Here is a 19,854-nt window from a genome sequence, read left to right as displayed (position 1 = left end):
GTGTGTGTGTGTGTTCGCGTACGTTGTGTAGATCATATATTTGGTTGTTTTTCTTCTTCTTCCTCCCGAGTGTGGATAGTATATTTGGGGTTTTTCTGCGTTAGCGACGTTGTGTGGATAGTATATTTGGGGTTTGTATGCGTTCGCGTACGCTTGTATGGATAGTATATTTGTTTTGTTTTCCCTCCCTTCCGTGTGGATAGCATATTTTAGGTTTGTTTTCCCTCCCTTCCGTGTGGATAGTATATTTTTGGGTTTTTATGCGTTAGCGACGTTGTGTGGATAGTATATTTAGGGTTTGTATGCGTTCGCGCACGTTTGTATGGACAGTATATTTGGGGTTTGTATGCGTTCGCGTACGTTTGTGTGGATAGTATATTTGGGGTTTGTACGCGTTAGCGACGTTTGTGGATAGTATTTTTGGGGTTTGTATGTGTTCGCGTAGGTTTGTGTGGATAGTATATTTGGGTTTGTATGCGTTAGCGACGTTGTGTAGATAGTATATTTGGGGTTTGTAAGCGTTAGCGACGTTGTGTGGATAGTGTCTTTGGGGTTTGTATGTGCTCGCGTACGTTTGTGTGGATAATATATTTGGGGTTTGTGTGCGTTCGCGTACGTTTGTGTGGATAGTATATTTGGGGTTTGTATGCATTCGCGTACATATGTATGGATAGTATAATTTAATTTTGGTTTTATTCTTCGATCTGTGTGTGTGTCTGTCTGTGTGTGTGTGTGTGTGTATGTGTGTGTGTGTGTGTATTGGTCTCTGTTTGTCGCTATAAAACTCACTTTATCCCTATCAAATACACTCTACTTACCTACCTACCTACAGTAGCGCGTATTAAGGTCAGCCACTTGCAACACTGTTGACATTTATCTCCTAGTTTACAGTACAGTGACGTCACTGATGCTGGAAATTTTGAGACTATAAATATGGACTTGGGGGTTTCCACAGGTTGTAGCTATACATATGTACTAGAGTTCATAAACAGGAACGTCACTCAAGCTGAGGCTATAAAAAGATAATGGGGTTTTCCAAAGGAATAACCCACAAGTTGTAGCTATAAATAGATAGTGAGATTTCATAGGAATTTCAGCTGATTATAGCTATAAATAGATACATGGGTGTTTATCCACGATCGTCACACAAGTTGATATTGTAAGTAGTTACTAATTTTATCCATTTTAGTCTAAACCATTGTAACTTAATTTTCGGGGATATGTTTATTTTCCTTTAAATTCTGGGACAATTTCGTCATTTTAGAGTTACTTTTAGTCACATCCATTTTGTCGTTGAGCATTTCCCTGATTATAGCTATTTATAGCAACATTACAATTATGCAAATTTTTGAACACCCCAGCAAAATTTCAGGTCTTGGTAATACTTTATATATAAATCTCAGGCTTGTACTAGTGTATGTCTGTCTCTGTCTCTGTTGTGTTTGGCCCTCTGCCATCATTGTCCATAGACAGGTCCGATACAAATTCCCCATTGTCCCTAGACAGTCCCACCATGTTAAAATTCCCTATGTTAAATTCCCCTTGAGGCTAGAGTTGCCCAAGACTTTTTCCCATGTTCAGTTCCCCTTGACGCTAGACAGGCCCAAAATATATTCCCATGTTCAATTCCCCTTGACGCTAGACAGTCCCACGATTTATTCCCATGTTCAATTCCCTTTGACGCTAGACAGTCCCACGATTTATTCCCATGTTAAATTCCCCTTGACGCTATATTGTCCCAGGGTTTTTCGTCCATGTTAAATTTACATAGACGCTAGAGTGTCCCAGGGTGGTTAATGTTAAATTTCCATTGACGCTAGAGTGTCCCAGGGTGGTTTTTAATGGTAAGTCCCATTGACGCTAGGGTGTCTCTATTCACTACTTACGAGTTCACAACACCCCTAATCCAAAGAAACGTTCAATGTAAAAGCTAGAAGGAAATCAAAACTTAAATTGTCAATTTTAAAGTTGCAATAAAGTGTTTAAAGATATGATCTTTTACTTTGAAAGGCATTGTATTGTGGAGGGATAATATCCAAAACTGGATAGTAAATCGCTAGATTGCAGAGGTGCTTTCTTCGTGGCAGTGGTGCAGAGTACGCGTCTTAGGTCATTTCTCAACTCGACGGAAATGCAAAATCGACGTTCCGATAGATTTTGTCTGTGTAGCCCGGTCAGTTGTGGCTTTCATTGATATTCTATGCTGTGCTTTCATTGTTATGCAGCGGAAAGCCAAACTAGGCCATTTGATAAAAACGAAGTGAAACGAAAACGATGCGTCCCAAACTTTCGGGCGCAAGAGGTCGCTTTAAGTGCAGACATAAGTGAAATAAATATAATAACGAAAACAAAGTACGCCAAATGACCACATCATGCTAAGCAAAGTTAAAAATATATATGATTCAGCAAGAATGTTCTAAGATCAATTTAATTGTATATTTGCTAATCGTTATTTAACGTCATGCACACTGTAACATCATAATATCGTTGATGGCAACACTTGCTGAGTTGAAGGGATCCAAGTGTATGTGTATTTTTCAACAATGCGCCGCAGTTTTTACTGTATTTTCTTCCGTCTGATATTTATTGAGTCAGCCTCGACAAACCGAGTCCACATTTACTGGATCTCTGTGTTTTTCTCTTTTTTTCACATCTATTCTATTATGCAAAGGCAACAAACACGAACTGACATCTTTTATTTCATGTCGATTGTACAAATTTTCTAAGTTTCCTACATTGAGCAGGTGCGACAGGAACACTCGACCTTTTCCGTTAAGTCGAGAAAGAAACCTCGGATGTAATTCGTCTCCATTGAGGACTATATTCTGAACTACTTCGTGCAAATGGAACAATATTGCGCTGGATGGAGACAAAGACACACTCGTAACATTCTCGGCTTTGCTGTCGTAACTTATGTGGTGTTGCACTCCGCCAGAGGTGAATCACCAAATACATTAAATCGAAGTGTAGTCCTACAACAACTTCAGGGCTAAAGTCAGGAACTGATGGAAATGAATGAGTGATGTTCCGATCGTGATCAGATGCTGGCAACACGAACTCTCTATGATGGAGAATACCAGACATCAGTGAGTGCATAAACCGCCGACCTTTGTACATTTGGGAACCGAGGATATACGACTGGGTGAAGAGGAACAAAGTGAATATGTGGCCGGTAAAATAAATCTTCTGCAATATAATTCATAACTTATTGATTCATAAATTTACTAATCTGGGCAAAGACATGGTTCCGATAGGTGAAATCTCGTTCAGTTGACTTAAACCGTACCCAAAGTCTTGCGTAAATTCAAAACTCATTATTTTCAAAACGTTGAAAATTTATAAGTATTTGAGAAGTTGCTTTTTTGCATACATATCAAATACGTTATCTACATATACATATAAACGTGCATGAAAAGTTTAGTTTGTTTAACTAAAATAGTTTGACCTTTCTACCCAAGTTTATGTCACGAAGGTCCAAGACCACAAAATTAACAAATTAATTTTTTTTAAAAAATGAAAAATGCTATATTGGTATGAAAACTTAATCAGGTCATCTATATCTAGATACAAAATTTCATGCGTCGATCTGAAGTGGTTTTTGTCCATCTTGCTAATAATTTTTCTGTTAGATAAGTCTCATTGCATAAAGTTCAAAGTTGTAAAACTACTGATGTAATGGATGGCAAATATAATCAGGTCATCTATAAAAACGTGAAAATATTCCAGCTAAATTATATTTTACTCTAATTTGAGTGGTTTCTGTGCAATATTGCTAATAAGCTTCTCAGGACAGACGAATGGACAGACGTCAAGGGCTAAATCAAAGTGCCCTGCCGCAAGCAGTGGGAGCTAAAAGCTTTAAACATGCTTATGGTATAGTAATTTCATCTGCCGATGTTCAGATTCATTACAAATATGTCTTGGGGGTGGGGTGCAAATAATGTAAAGAAGGTCGTATCCGACACCGTAGCAGTGGTTTTCTTTGCCCATGTCGACAGTGTTCTGATTTTTACTTTTTTTTCCACACAAACATATTAATAACAAATAAAAATAAAACGTTTTACTTTTTTATTTTCAAATATTACTTACAATATAATACAGCCCAAAGTAAAACGAGTGCATTCAATCACAATATATACTGAATGTTGAAAACATGAATTGCAGTTCTGAGGTAAGATTTATATTTGTCAGAAAATCATTCTCAATTATTTACACATATTAATTCATATATACATAATCCTCTAGCAATAAAGACAGAGGTAGATTTGTTGCCATTGAGGTCCCCTGCCTTAAATTACCACGAAAATAACTTGGTTTGGCTGAAATATAAAGTTGTCTCAAGTATCCTAATGTGGGCAGACATTTCAGTGTGTAGTGTTTCGAGTATCCTGATGTGGGCAGACATTTCAGTGTGTAGTGTTTCGAGTATCCTAATGTGGGCAGACATTTCAGTGTGTAGTGTTTCGAGTATCCTGATGTGGGCAGACATTTCAGTGTGTAGTGTTTCTAGTATCCTGATGTGGGCAGACATTTCAGTGTGTAGTGTGATGGAGATATTAAGTACTTCACGAACAAAGAAATCTGTAATTCTCGAAGATTTTTTTATCTTAATCGCACTTCACATGCACTGCTGTCTGCCTGACGAATATTTATACCATACAATGCTGCTGTCTATCATAGAAGTGGGCTATAGATGCAATTTATTTATTACAGCTAATTTCTGAAATAGGCTATATCCTATCAGCGAATTTGAACTGCTGTATGAATGTAGTGCATTCTGTCAATGCAGTGGAGACCAATGCTGGATGAAGGTAGTGCATTCCGTCAATGCAGTGGAGACCAATGCTGGATGAAGGTAGTGCATTCCGTCAATGCAGTGGAGACCAATGCTGGATGAAGGTAGTGCATTCCGTCGATGCAGTGGAGACCAATGCTGTGCCCAATCCAAAGCAGTGGTACATATCAGACTCTGCATTTTCTTCGCAAAAACAAGAATAATTTTTGAGTGACGTCAAAAACCCTTATATTTGTCTCCTTGATAAATATTATTACAGCTCAATGTGAGTTATCGTCTGGTACAAAAATTATCAGCACAACAAATCATATGACAAAAGAATACAACTAGTTCTTGGCAGGATGATCTGTGATTATAAAGTTTAAGAAGTTGCCCTCCAAAAGAAAGTGTAGAGTCGAGGTAAACTAAACATCATGTCTTATTTTCTTTAACAGTTATGACATACACGGTTATCTTAACGATGGCTTACATATTTTTTTAATGTAAGTAAATCGCATTGGCAGTGTATAATCTTAATACGGATAATACCTGCTCAAGATTAACCAAACCCTATTGATCTGAGAATGTAGAACAATCATGCTGAATGACGTTTGGAAGCACTCTGTATTGCGTCTATAAGCTGTGTCTACCTCTTTTTATAACACCTGAATGCACAATTCTGTAACCATTATTAAGCAGAGATTAGTTTTTCAGCATAGTAGTTATCGAATTCAATACATAATTAAAATAAACATAAAAATGTAAATAATTCTGTTGCAAAAAATATTTCGTTCACTAACCTTATTGTTGTTGATTGACACAACCAGGATATAAAAAGACAATTTTATACAATTTGTCTAGTAGGAAAAGTCGATATTGAATACTTAACTGACATGAGAGTCAAATTATTTTGGTAAATTTTGAAAGATAGCATAACATCTTTTGTATGCAGAAATTCATAACATTATCTCTTTTAAATAAAATTGTAAACGCCATTATCCTTCTTTGGTCTCTTGATCAAGTTACTTATATATATGTGTTACAACCAAATAGAAATTCCGAGTTAGAATAAAACAGAAATATTGACTCTCAGCAACTATTTTCATTTTCCTCAGATTTATTATTTCACTAACGTGGAAAGAATAATACCCTATGGACTTTAAGTTAGTACGGATTTCATAATTTTCCAAAAACGTTTTTGAAGTCTATTGAAAGTGACTCAGACTCCTAATTTCTTCGTTTATTTCACAATACCTGCAATTTTTACACGTGTGTTTGAATAACTGGCAACAGGAAACAAAAATAAGGTTCATCTATGGTGCGTGTTCACCTGTCATTCATCTGATGTGAAGTACAGATGTAATTCACTGAGTGCGATGAAATTATGCTTAAAAAATAGCCAGTCTTCTAAAATACTTTTTCCTGTACATGCATTTCCATAAAATCGGGTTTGAATATTCTTATGCGGATTAAACAAACTGTCTTACATGAAATAAAAATTCTGCTGTCTACAAACTCTGCCTATGCTAAAATCACATCCGATTGATTCTGTAAACATGTTCATGTAATTATGAATTGTTCCACTCAACTTGCCATGGGTGGACATGTGTACCGTGGCGAATCAATTAGACCAGAAGCTCGATCTGCTATAGACTTTGGGTTCCACAAAAATGTAATTTCCGCCTCGTTTATAATTTTCTATCATCACAAAGCTTGATTTCTCCTTCGGCACAAATAACCACGTTGGATCTTGTCTCCACCATCACATAAAATTCATCAATCAAAATACTAAACTTTCCTCATTGATTTTTTCTGACAAGATCCAATATCAAGGTGGAAATGGTGTTGTGGTCCATGGTCTCGAGAGTAGACAGACTAATCCCAAGAAGGTCCGATAGTTCCTTTTTATCAATCCCGTAGCGAATGAAGAGCTTGAAGAAGTCTATCTCAGTACCCGTATACTTGTTCCTGTATTTGGGACAGGAGCAGTTGCATTGAGGCAGTGGACAATTGTCTATCAGATGATGGGAACAACTACCATTATGTTGCCGGGAACGCTTCCCACGATTATCTGAAAAGTACACAATTTCTGACAATTACTTTGTAACGTTCATCAAAAATAATGCTCGTAATGAAAGGACGAACGGAAACCAATTATGGATCAAACTGCATTACATTTACAGGTATTCAAAATAAAAGTCCAGCATGGTCTAGCCACTATAAAGGATATTGATGAGGACATCTTTGTCAGCGAAGATGACCAAGGATAAGGGAACACAGACAATTATGATTGAATGCTCTAGGTTTCGAAACGAGAACCTCAGAGATTTTTTTCTGTCTTTGCTATATCTCATTTAGTTAGACTCTTGTAAAACTCTTATCGATTTCGACATGCATCTCGCAGAGACATGCTAAACTCTGATTGAACGAGAATACTGTATGGAAACAACAAACATCTGCACGGGCTCTCACGACATTAGCACAAGAAAGACAATACAGAGCCGAGCGATGAAAATTGAGTGCATTCCCTATAGACCCAACACAGCAGTCCCGTTGGCTGCCGTGATAAGTATTTATGGGCAAGAAATTTTCCTCCATTTAAAACAGTACCATATAATCTCTAATGGACTCAAATTAAAAACCAATCACGTAACCGATCAATCTAATTTATACCAGACTTTGGTGTCATCTTGTGGCTGGTTTTCGCAGGTTATGATATGTCACCAAAACTACACCTACTTAATCAATGGTTGAAAACAAAAACTCGGTAGATTACCTAAGACAAACACTGTAAAGCTGACCAACTAAATCAAGATTGTATTGAACTTCAGAACTTGGATAATCAATGCCCATCAAACTGAATATAATATTCTAATTTAGATTACATTAATTTCTAAAACATTGATTGCTACTGGAAATAGAAACAATCTCACAGATTGGGTGATGACGTGAGATTAGGATGACTGTTTCTGTTTCACACTGAGATTACAAATCTTTTCCTGGAGCATGAAGGGTAAATTCTTAAAGGTATTTTAGACGCAAAAAAATGAACTTACTCTTCCTTTCTTGCTTAAGTATCATCTTATTTCTTCTGTTCTTTCTGCGTTTTTTCTTTCCATTCTTTTTCTTCTTTCGTTTTTTCTTATCTGTTCTGGTTTTATTCCTAGCACTTGGTTCATCGCCCAGAAGTCTGTCTTGTAGAGTTTTATTTACACTGCAAGAAATTTTGTTAAATTATTGTGTAGAGTTTTATTTACAATGCAAGAAATTTCGTTCAATTATTCTGTAAAGTTGTATTTAAACAGCGAGAAATTCCGTTAAATTATTATGTAGGTTTTTTTACACTGCAAGAAATTTCGTTACATTATTTAAGTGAATGGCAATGTAATGTGTTGAAACGAGCACGATATAAAACGTACACACTGTGTACATACCTATACCTACAGGTCAAGACTTTTGTAAAAGTGTACACACACACAAAATATCAGTATTTGGACAGGAGATTAGTTAATAAACGATAAATTTTATAATACACGTATTATAGTGGCAATTAACGTGACATCGGATGCTCGTCAATATGTATTCCCATGTTTTCATAAGTCTAAGACTTATCACAAGATATAAGTAATCAAGAGCTAAGCGGGCTCATGTGACTGGTCTTTGAGTCAGTATCATAAAAAGTCTGCCACATTTGCATATTTGGAATGTCAAAAAAAAATGTAATCTACTACTGTACTGAAAATCAATGAGAGCCAGGAATTAACAATTAAGTATTTCAGAATTATTCTTTATGATATAAAATGAACGTAAAGAGACAAGAGGACAGATTATACATACGCATAGTTGCATTTTTCCAGACTATAGCTATTTTCCCAGCAATATATGGACTGTGCCAACGTGACACCATTAACTGTCATGGCGTGCCAATCACTTTTCATAAGGAGTTCGTGAGACAGGCATGCCGGGGCGAATACAGCACTGAAATTTTAGTTGATAAAGGAGATATCAGATGTGGAGGAAGTAAAATTTAGAGCAATTAAGCAACTAGTCAAAAGCAATCGAAAAAAACAATACTGAAGCACATAGAGAACAGTCACTAGAAGTCTTTTATTACCGGACCACCTTTCTATACTGAACGTTATATTTTATTTTATACCCACTATACCAATTTGCTAGAGAATATTTATAAAGAATTACATTATATTTTTGTGTAGATTTCATATACAGATGTAATCTACGATCTCTAATTCATGTAATAATGTTTCGTGAGACTAGTTAGAAGGTTTTCTGATTTATATAATATATTTAAATTAATAACCTTTGATTAACATTTATGCATTGAATTCGTGAAACACATCTCGTACTGAAAGATAATTCATATTTGTATCCAGGAATGGTCTGAAACTTTCAAGACGATTTCTTTTTCTGTGTGAATCTCAACAGAATGTCGGTACCTTTGTGTCTACTAAACATTAACGTTAGCATGCAAATCATAGTTTGCAGACCCTCAATTGCACCTCCCCCTCCCCCATGAACTACAACTGATTTTTATCATCGTTTATCTGTAAAATCTATTATTAAAAATGCAAGGGAAAGAAAACAGATGATAGTATGCCTCAGTGATGGATTGATCTTAGCAAGTTTTATTTATTGGATAAATTGAACATTGACGTGCATGTTATCTGATGAAAAAGCGCCTGTCAAGATTAACCAGTGACTGCAATGTCCTATTGTCTGTCTTTTCCTCATTAAGATTTTAATGATAAATTTTAAAAGCCGACGACAAAAACGAAATCAAAGCTTATGATGATGTTTCAAGAGTTTACTTGCACTGATTTGTAGTGGACGAGAGGTGTAAACATCCAGTGGAGATTCGTAGGGAAAACAAATAAAAGCGCCAGGAGTTTCCTTAAAAGTTAGTCTGGTTTTGTTTCTTCCCAAACGTCTTCAAACATTTCGAACCACTCTTGAAAACAAATGTACTCTATTTTCAACCCTGAAATTTATTTTACGAATTCAAAGCATAAGCAAACACACAAAATTCAAAGCATACACAAATACACGAAATTCAAAACATAAACAAACACACAAAATTGTTTCTTCTTGTGATGGATTATTTAATTTAGGCACAATATCTTTTTATTTACTGTTGAGATAGTGATTACAAAATGTTGCCAAATTCGTTGCTGGTGGGATGTGCATAACCTGTTACTATATATAATAATAACATAAATAAAATAAAATATGTGCCAAGTGCCTGTGTTATGATTTTACATCTCGATCATGGTCGCGAGTCCGTCGAGCACTTGCTGGGTACATCAATTATCAGAATATTTCTGAGATGCAATGTTATCATATGTAGATTTATAAACGATGAAGATATTTAATTGTATAGATAAGATATAATTTCCCTGCCTATGCAGGCCACGTAAAACCGACGAAGTTGATTTGTATTGACAAGATAAAACCTCCCCCGCCCATGTAAAACCTACTATGTCGATTCGTATTGATAATATATATCTCCCCCGCCAACGTAAAACCGGGAGCCCCCGAGTGGCCGAGTGGTCTAAAGCGCTCTCTGTTACGGATCACTGCCATCTAACCTCTGTCTGCATGGGTTCGAGTCTAGGATTCGGCCAATGTGGGTATGTGAGAAAGCTTGCCAGCATCTCCTCGTGGGTCGGTGGTTCTTCCCGGGGTTTTCCCGGGTTCTTCCTCCACTATTAGTACTGGCCGCCATGTATAGCCTATCTTGTGCTGAAAAATGGCGTTAAACCCCACAACATCAACAACAACCAACGTAAAACCGACAAAGTCCATTGATATAAATAAGATATACCTCCCAAGCCCACACAAAACCGACGATGTTGATTCCTAGAGATAAGATACACCTCGTTCACCCACTTAAAACCGATGATGCCGATTGTAATTGATAAGATATACCTTCCCCGTCCACGTAAACCCGTTACCACTTCATTGCAATACACGGCACTATTGCAGAGTAATATGTTTGGCGTACACATCAACAATCTACAGGCAATGATTCTGCAGCAAAATAAAATGACATTTTTCGAAAGCTACATAATATGCCTTGGTACATGGCCAGGTATGTGTCTTCATGCTATGAACGTCGTAACAATACCTAGCAATATCCTAAAATGTGGCGATATCGCGTTGCAATTTTACATAACATCACTATTTTCGAGGTTCGTTTAACATTGAACTGTATTTTGTGTACTTACGTCACATTTTCGAGTGTATTCCTCACTTCCTGTCCAAGTTTATGGAGGTATTCCCATTGCGATTTGGATAGAGCTGGTGCGGAATTTTCTCCCCTTATCTGTGATTCGTCAAATACATTATCTACCATGATTTGGGCCTCGTCGAATAGATACTGAATCACATACAGCGGAGCTGAAATTGTGAGAAACTGATAAGACATCGATGGTAAATAGTTAATTGAAGATTAAAAATGCCTGGATTATCAAGTAATTTCGAATTCTCGTAAAGATTACGAGTTAATTCCCTTTATCTGCCATTGCACAGATGAATTCTGATTATCAACCTAATGAATATAATTCATTGAATATGTATTTTCCTTCCATCATGCAAACAGAAACAACTTACTTTTATACTGATTACTATGGTTCCAAAACTCTACCGCTATCTATGCCCATTTTTTAAACAAGTTCATTGATCACACAATAGTATATTTAGACCCGATAATACGAGGGACTGAAATTACAAAGGGAGAAAACTTTAGAGCTAGCATGAACAAACTGTAGGTGACACGAATTCGCATATGAACGCTTGGAACAATATTCAAGATTTTCGCGGGGGGGTGGGTAAATCAAATTTCATGCTATAACTTCAATTATCTATTTTTTTTATTAAAATAATTTTCTTCACGTATTCTAAAGTAAACAATTTGTATCATTTATGTTTTTTTTTCTAATTCTTTTTGAATATTACTCCCTAGTAAAATTTTAAGAAGAAGAAATAAAGAAAATAGCAAATAATTTCATCGACAGTTCCACTGTTTTATGTTCTTGTTTTGTTTTGGTTTTTTTAATATCACGCAAGCGTTTAGGTCAAGCTCACATATGTAAATACAGGGTGTCGCGCAGTACCCGCTAATTCTGAAGACCAAATGAGGAGACAACATTCGTTTGAATAAAGCAGTGTTACGGAAATTATACTGGATCCTTACTTTTGAGAGTGGCATATATCCTGTACCCAAAGTAACATCTCCAGTGTTCCGATGGTGGATACTGGGCTTTGCAGGCCTCTGGCACTCTTCCCCGCCAAACCCTGTGAGGAAAAAGAACAAACAAAAATTACGTGTCAAATTATTATCTGGATTATGTCATTCTGATCGTTCACAAAATACATGTAAAATGACTTCCAATCCCTTCGACCCTGGAGGGCTTTTTATGTGCGTGTGCCAAAACCTGCTGGCATAACACTGTAGTGGAGCCATTATGATGGGATTACAAACATGCAAGTTTAATATAGGTGATACTCAATTTCCAGAGACAGAAAAGATGAACTTCAGTTTAAGTCAATTGCATCTTCTTCAAGCTAATTACCACTGCATTTCTTCTGTGGTCTGAATAGGGAATTTTGACTCCTTAAATCTCTAAACCTGGCAATTTTGTTTTTATTTCAAATCGTCTTCAGCACAGTTTTGCAATTTCTGACTAGGTAGGAAACATACCTAATTGTTTTTAAATATATGCGTAAATTTCTGCTTAACCGTGTTTCATCAAACATCGTAACAGTGTAGTATGCTATATAAAGTCGCAATCAACAACATTTGCGCATAAACACCATTTTATGATCGAATCTAGTAAATACAAATCTATAATAATCAGTTTTGGCCCACCTGGCCTTAAGATCAATAATCAGTTTTGACCCACGTGGCCTTAAGATTAATAATCAGTTTTGGCCCACCTGGCCTTAAGATCAAGCGAGCGTTTGCCTTGACCCTTCCGTTGTTCTTCGTGCCTCATCTGTCGTCCATCAGTATTTGCCATTTTAAACTTCTTTTCAAACACTGCTCAAAAGAATTTACCAAATTTGCCCAGACGATCCTGACACAAGGCCCTTTCTATTTTTTACCCCATGTGTCATCTAACATGGCTGCCGTTGCTAAATATATTTTAACACATTTAATCTTCTCAGAAAATGCTTAATAGAATTTGACTAAATTTGACAGAACGCATTCTGGCTTGAGGGTCTTTGAAGATTATGCAAATAATGCCGATCGGATGTAAACTTTGGCCGAATTTTTAAACTGCATCTTCTCAACCACTGTTGATTTGGGAAACAAATTTCTGGAATGAAGGTGGAATGAAAGCCTTTCATCTCTGCAAAGATGATTCTGATCCACTATCAAGTACGGCATTAGTGATAAAAAAAATAATACAATCTTTTAAAGATCTTATCAAAAAACGCAGGAAACGATTTCCCCAAATATGATAAAAAGCCATTCTGGCTCAGCTTTTAGTTTTATACAGATGACCAAGATCCGATGTCAAACAAGGCTGCCATAACTAAAAATGAAAACATGTTAAACAGCTTCTTCCCCCCAAAAAAATCAACAAACCTTTTTAAAATTTCACAGAAATCACTTTAGCAGAAAATCCTTTTAAAATTAAACAAATAATGGCGATCCATTTTTAATTATGGTTACGATTATTCAAAATATAAACATCCATTACAACTTCTTCTCAATAACCCCTCCTTTTTTCCAGAAACACCCTGGCATAAAGCTCTTTTAAAATTATACAAATGCCGATTAAGTTTCACATATGGCCATCGTTACTAAAATAGAGGCATTTTTAAAAGACTTCTTATCAATAGACGCTTATTACAATTTGACCTAATTTGACAGAAAACGCCCTAACCTAAACGGTTTTGAATGATGCCTATCTGGCTTTAAATATGACGGCCGTTACTAAAACTACAAAGACATTCTTTTCAAAAACCGCTCAACAAAATTTTGGCCAAATGTGAAGGACAGCACCATACAATTATGACCATTTAAGTTTGTACAAAATCATCTGGATTTGCCATCAATTATAGAGCGGGTTTAAAAGACAGAAAAACATTTATGCAACTATCTTTTCAAAACCCCTTGACAGGATTTGATCGTTGGACAGAAAGCACATTGGCATGCAATGCGTTAGATTTTATTAAAAAAAAAAAAAAACACGTTTTCTCTAATATGGCTGCAGTTCTACAAACGAAACCCGATTAATGACTTCCAAAACATGAAAACGCAATTGAAATTGGTTGCAACTTGACAGCAATACTGGCATAAAGGCTGTTTTGTATACAAACACTCAGCCACTCTCAAATATGGATATCATCGTTATAAACATTTTTTTTTTCAAGCTTGTAACGACTTCGTCTCATAAATCTCCCAACTCATTAAAAACCCGCTTTTAAGGGCAGTATCACGACATAAAGGTCTTCCAGTGTTTTACATATTATGCTGATCAAACATCGAAAATGAAACCGAAAAAAGAAAGAATATTTTTTTTTTATAGCGTGGTGTCTTTTGCTGCATAAGTTCCTGCATGCTCAGACTACTACTAGTTCAAGGACTACCATCGTTATTCCAGTGACACTAAGGATGCAATCCAGAGACCTGTTCGTTAACAAGATCGTGTACCTGGGTCAATCAAACAATGAGAATGTTGTGCGCGTGATCACCGCTCTCGAACTAGTAGAACATATTCTGATTATGTTCCAAGTTCACACCTACAAAAAGTTGATTGTGTTCTCAACATGCGAACGCCTTTCTGGTATAATGGTCTGGACGTTCGAGTGTACAGAACGACGCTAGAACGTTAATAAGTGCGAAGAAAAGTCCTGTCGAGTGCATCCCTAATAATGAAAGCTGTAAAAAGCAATAATGTAAAGCATTAAATTGAGTTTCTCATAGGGAGATAATGAAAAATATATAGTAAAAAATACTAGCGCTTAGGAACATGTGCATACTGAAATGTATCAAACCCAAAAGTATCTTTAAAAAAATACCAGCCCACACGAATCTTAAAAATGTCGGTTTAGTGGGAATATAAACTAAACATCGTATATATATATATATATATATATATATATATATATATATATATATATATATACAGAGATTACGAGAGAGTGTACATTATTTCTATTGAGAGAGAGAGAGAGAGAGGGAGGGAGGGAGGGAGAGGGAGATAGAGACAGAGACGATGAGATTCCTCACTGAAAAGCAATCTATCATAGAAACTTATTCAGTACTCCGGTGACCTCTGACATGAATTGGAACTGGGACTTAGTCAAAATAAAATATGTATTGCACATTGTAACAAAAATCTTACTGCGGGAAAAATAAACACAACGGTGAGATCAGCTTATTTGTTTTAATACCGTGTCGTTTCCAAATGTAATTTTATGGTTCAGAAACACTGAATGATTTTGATTCTTTATTTTCTTAAAAACCATCTTTGATCTCATAATAGGATTTGTTGCACGTGCTGAATTGTTTGTAACATGATATATACACATTCAATTACAACGCTAATCAATAACTTGGAATCACAGAAGGTACACAACATCAAAAGGACGTTTAATCAGGACATTTTATCATCCCATTTTGTGCCGCATAAACCGATACAATTGCCCAAATAGAATCTTTTGCTAACCTAATTAATCCAGCGAATTCGAGATGAAAGTGATTTCACTTCACAAATGAATCGAGACTGAGAATATGCGTTGCATAGTTACTCTCAATGCTAAATTCAAATATATCCGCTGATGAATTTGACATTAACATCAGCAGCCGCTGACGAGATAACTAATGGCAGTAAAGGAATCATATAATTGATGATGTTGGGCACACTTGAAGTAAACACTGATTTTTTTTTTTAAAGGCGGTGGGGTGGGGTGAAGGTGATGTGGTGAAGAGTGAGCTTTTCTTCCTAGCCAGGGCATTTTTTTTCTTCTTTCTACCTCGAAATAATCATTTTTTCTTTTTAAAAAATATCTTTTTGTTGCTATAAATAAGAGAAAGTATATATTGTTTTTCAAGCTGTCTGAGAACCAGTGTTTCTGTTATGCTAAAAATTCCCAGGCCAACCACCATCCGAAGCACACCACCAAATTGACATGGTCGGTCCCTAAAATGTATATGGGCCAGTTGACATTACTTTTCTGCAGAATCATTTAAGTTGTAGGGGTTGACAGTTTACTGTTACAATAAAGTTTACTACTTAGTTTTCGCTATTAGAATATATACTCGCTTACAAGACTAGTCAAATGGCAAACAACAAATATCCTGAATTGCCGTAGCATACTGCGCCCGAATATCATGTCCTGGCGTTGAATCAACCACACCTAGATTTCTGTTCTGTCATTTATTGTTTGGAATCATAATGTGCAAAACAAAACCTTATATAAATTGAAATTATCAAAATGACGCAAAAAATCACATTCCTTTTGTTTTTATGAAGTAGTAAAATGTGATTTCAGTTGGAAATATAGTCGAAATTACAATAGAGTACAGTTTTGCGGTGTGTATCAAGTTGGAATGAATGTCATTCGGATTTGCAGAACTAAGAAAGTATATTTTGAAGAAATTCAAGATACATAAATATAAGTATATTTATTACCATTCTTATTACCAGCCAAAGAAGACATATATTTATGCCCTGTTACTTGCATGCTCCCTGTTGGAAGGACCCCAGCTATGACCTGTACCATACAGTGTGTGTGTCTTCTACCGCTAGCCTAATATTGTACCAAACGAGTTAAAGGGTAAAATTACAATGCAGATGTTATGTGACATCCGTGTAGCCAGCGGAAATGATACTTTTTCGTCGTCTTGGTTTATTGGCTCTGAGGCTCTTAGTTTCCTACCAAAACCTTCAGTTGCATTTTTCCCCCTCCAATTTAGTGTTTCACTGACTTGTAAAATAGTACGTCGCTGATAGATATGCGATAGCCCTTGCCCTCAGTATGTTTTTCTGTTATTTGTATGGTCCCTAGAGAGTACTGTTCACACAGTGAACCATTCTATTTGCGAAAATTACGAATATTTCTCCCAAATAACTGTTTAAATGATCAGAATGGTATTTTAAATTAGAAACATTTATTTATCAATTCTGAAGTTTCGTGTGGTGCAGCAGATTATCTCCGGGTTAGATTTTTTATAGTCAGAAAGTCAGTCCATGAGGAAATGTCATCTGTAGCAAATATCACGTGTAACGAATTGGCCACAAAAAAATTAAATGAATGGAAACGTTTATCCCGACAGCGTAGGGCAGTCAATGAAAATAACATTTGCGTAAATCCACAAGAGATTTAACAGTGTTGTTGAAACACGTACATTCCTCACTTTGAGATCGTTGTTTCAAAGATATTTATTATTTGCTTGCTATGGGAAGTATAGAATTTTGTAGACCTACTGTATCCCTTTTTTGGTTCCGTCCCTGGGAGCACAGTTGTATGCTTCCACACAGTCCTCTTGGCTGTACTGGGGAGAATCCATAAACCAACCAGAATCGGCGATACCTCTGACTTCTACCTTGGGCGCTAATTCCGCCATCAGATTGGCTACGTAATCCAGATTGAGCAGTACACCTATACCCCCTGCACTGCATAAAGAACAACTTTCATTATGACAAATTAAAATTAAATTACATAATTTTAATGAAAAAATATATACAGTACACCTATACCGCCCTGCACTGCATAAAGAACAACTTTCATTATGACAAATTAAAATTAAATTATCATAATTTTAATGAAAAAATATCTACATTTGTTTCCTGCATGTTGACGTCTTTTCTAAGCAAAATGTCGAAGGTATAGATCTTACGGACCGGGTTAAATTTACCTCCGACGATCGACCACCTTTACACCTGCGATACTCCTTTAAATAAACGTCCATCATCTGGACTAAGAGTACCTGGAAACTTGTATAGTCTCTCAGTAAGTCCAAATGATTGACATTTTATCATAAATATTTGTATGATTCGATCTAATTAGTACTTACTGGATCTGTATCAATATATAGGGTGGGTAGAGGAATGTATGATGGCCTGTACAAATATGAGTTCAAAGTAAGCGATGAGTTCGAAAAGTATTACTTTTTAAAATTCTGATTAAATATCAAGGCATAAAGTAAGTTTGAGTGGGTCAGGGGAGTATTTCATCCTAAATATTTAAAAAAAATATGTGAAACACGTTATTATTGAGGTACATTTAGAGTAAGCATAATCAAAACGACATATTTTGCGTTTAGGATTATTCAACGTTGATTTATTACCTATTGCAAGTGATTTTTTTCTTACCTACTGCCGGTGAGTACGAGTTTACGGGCGTTCCGGAGCCCTTTAGGGATCAGCTCCCGTATCACCTCGTCCAGGATTAGTGATCCCATAAAGGAAAACCCTAAGCAAAACAAAAATGTTATAATAATACATCAAGATATTTAAAGTCTGGAACGTTTATAATACTACAAATCGAGTTATTATTTTCAAACCATCCTCGAAAGAAAGAAAGAAAAAAACACGTGTGTTTCCTAAAGGCTTACCGCACTGGTCCTGAAGCTGAACCGACAAAATATTTAATGCTTGCCTGTTAATAGCAAAACGTTCTGGCCACATTGCAGAGTGTATATCAAGCCAACCGCTGGCCCATATTGACCCTGGTCCAACAACTGATGAGACTGTTAAGTCCGCCCACCTGTTAGGATCTTCGTTATTCAACGGTCGTCGATTCACTTAGTTTCACATTAACCCTTGGCTATTTAGCCGTCTGACTGGATGCATCAGAAAAAAATAAACTGATCCAATCCGATCCCATGTTATATCTAAATTGGGAGCTTGTTAAGAATAATCACAGCGACCTTGAATGGCTAGACAAGAGGATCTGTCACTTAATTTTAAATAATATATCAAATTGTTATAACTTAAGGGCGCTCTACAGATATTACGAACTTCTGAGACAGTGGTGGGTGTTGCGTGAAGTTGTTTACGTTTGCAACATGTACACTAGAGAGGATGTTGGTAAACCTTTATGTTACTTTCATGAACTGTAGCTGAAAGTTCTTTGGCTATTGCACTTGTGGAAACTGTACATGATCCAAGCACTCAACTAACTAAAATGACTGCTCCCTTGTGCTCAAAAAGTGAGCCTGAATTAGTCTAAATTACACTATCTTTAGCAGTATTAAAATAGGGGAAATGAATTTTGCCATACTAGAAAATAACAGCTTCTGAAAGTGCAACAAATGAATTATCAAATATATGAAAATTTTAAAAAAAAGTTATCGGCTTTCTTTCTTTTTTACAATTTGCCTCTGAAGTCCAAGAAATGAAAATGACCAAGCGGAGCTTGAAGTTTTTGGAAAGGTTCATATCTGGAGTAAGGTTAAATTGTATATTCTATGACACATGTAACACCCATCAATGATACACCAAAATAAATGGAATTAAAGGTTCTTTGAACAATACCTAATATGTACAAGGTCTTTTTAAATAGCCAGTATAGTCAGTGAGGAATGCCGGGTAAATTCTTTTCTTTAAAACTCTAACCCTATGCAAAATACGAAACTGTAGAGAGACACCTTAAGGATTTTTTTTTTAATTTCTGTGAAATTTTCACAGTTTATATGAAATGTATCTTGTCAATAACTAGGAGTTTCTTTATAAACAAAATAGCATCCGTCTGAAAGTAAATTTTTCTCTAACGAGTGGGCGGAGCAGTCTTCGTTTTCTTCCCGTGGAGTTCATTCTGTGTATCTTAGTTCATGAAGTAGAAAGTGGCATTCTGTGTCCTACTCCACTTTTATTGATTAGTGCAAAATGTAGGGAAAAACTGATTTCAAATTATAATATATATACATTTTTCAGTCATGTATATATATATATGATACATATGTCGTCATTTAAAGATTGTAGATGCTGGATTAGTGACATACTAAGAATGCCGACTCACGACTGGTATGTGATTCTAACTGGCAACCCACTGATTGCAAGTCTGATACATTACAGCAATGGTACGAAAAATTGTTCACGAGGCAA

The 19,854-nt window shown here is 36.0% G+C and overlaps 1 protein-coding gene across 1 annotated transcript in view; it reads right to left on the bottom strand.

Annotated features, from left to right (window-relative positions):
• Nucleotides 1-4,054: 4,054 nt before the first annotated feature.
• Nucleotides 4,055-19,854, bottom strand: part of LOC149797315 (palmitoleoyl-protein carboxylesterase notum1'-like) — a 54,678-nt gene continuing 38,878 nt past the window's right edge. Inside the window, exons 6-12 of the mRNA XM_089962038.1 lie at nt 18,121-18,220; nt 17,233-17,421; nt 11,985-12,085; nt 11,017-11,188; nt 8,612-8,752; nt 7,831-7,988; nt 4,055-6,845 (exon numbers count right to left, since the gene is read on the bottom strand). Of these exons, the coding sequence (XP_089818164.1) occupies nt 6,574-6,845; nt 7,831-7,988; nt 8,612-8,752; nt 11,017-11,188; nt 11,985-12,085; nt 17,233-17,421; nt 18,121-18,220 (1,133 nt within the window). The 3' untranslated portion in view covers nt 4,055-6,573. The remainder of the gene's footprint in view (nt 6,846-7,830; nt 7,989-8,611; nt 8,753-11,016; nt 11,189-11,984; nt 12,086-17,232; nt 17,422-18,120; nt 18,221-19,854) is intronic.

This window comes from Sinohyriopsis cumingii, chromosome 6 (assembly GCF_028554795.1).
Source record: "Sinohyriopsis cumingii isolate HCF-2022 chromosome 6, ASM2855479v2, whole genome shotgun sequence".
Taxonomy (NCBI): Eukaryota; Metazoa; Mollusca; class Bivalvia; order Unionida; family Unionidae; genus Sinohyriopsis; species Sinohyriopsis cumingii.
The sequence above is the reverse complement of the archived record's forward strand: the minus strand, read 5'-3'. Positions and strand labels throughout refer to the sequence as shown.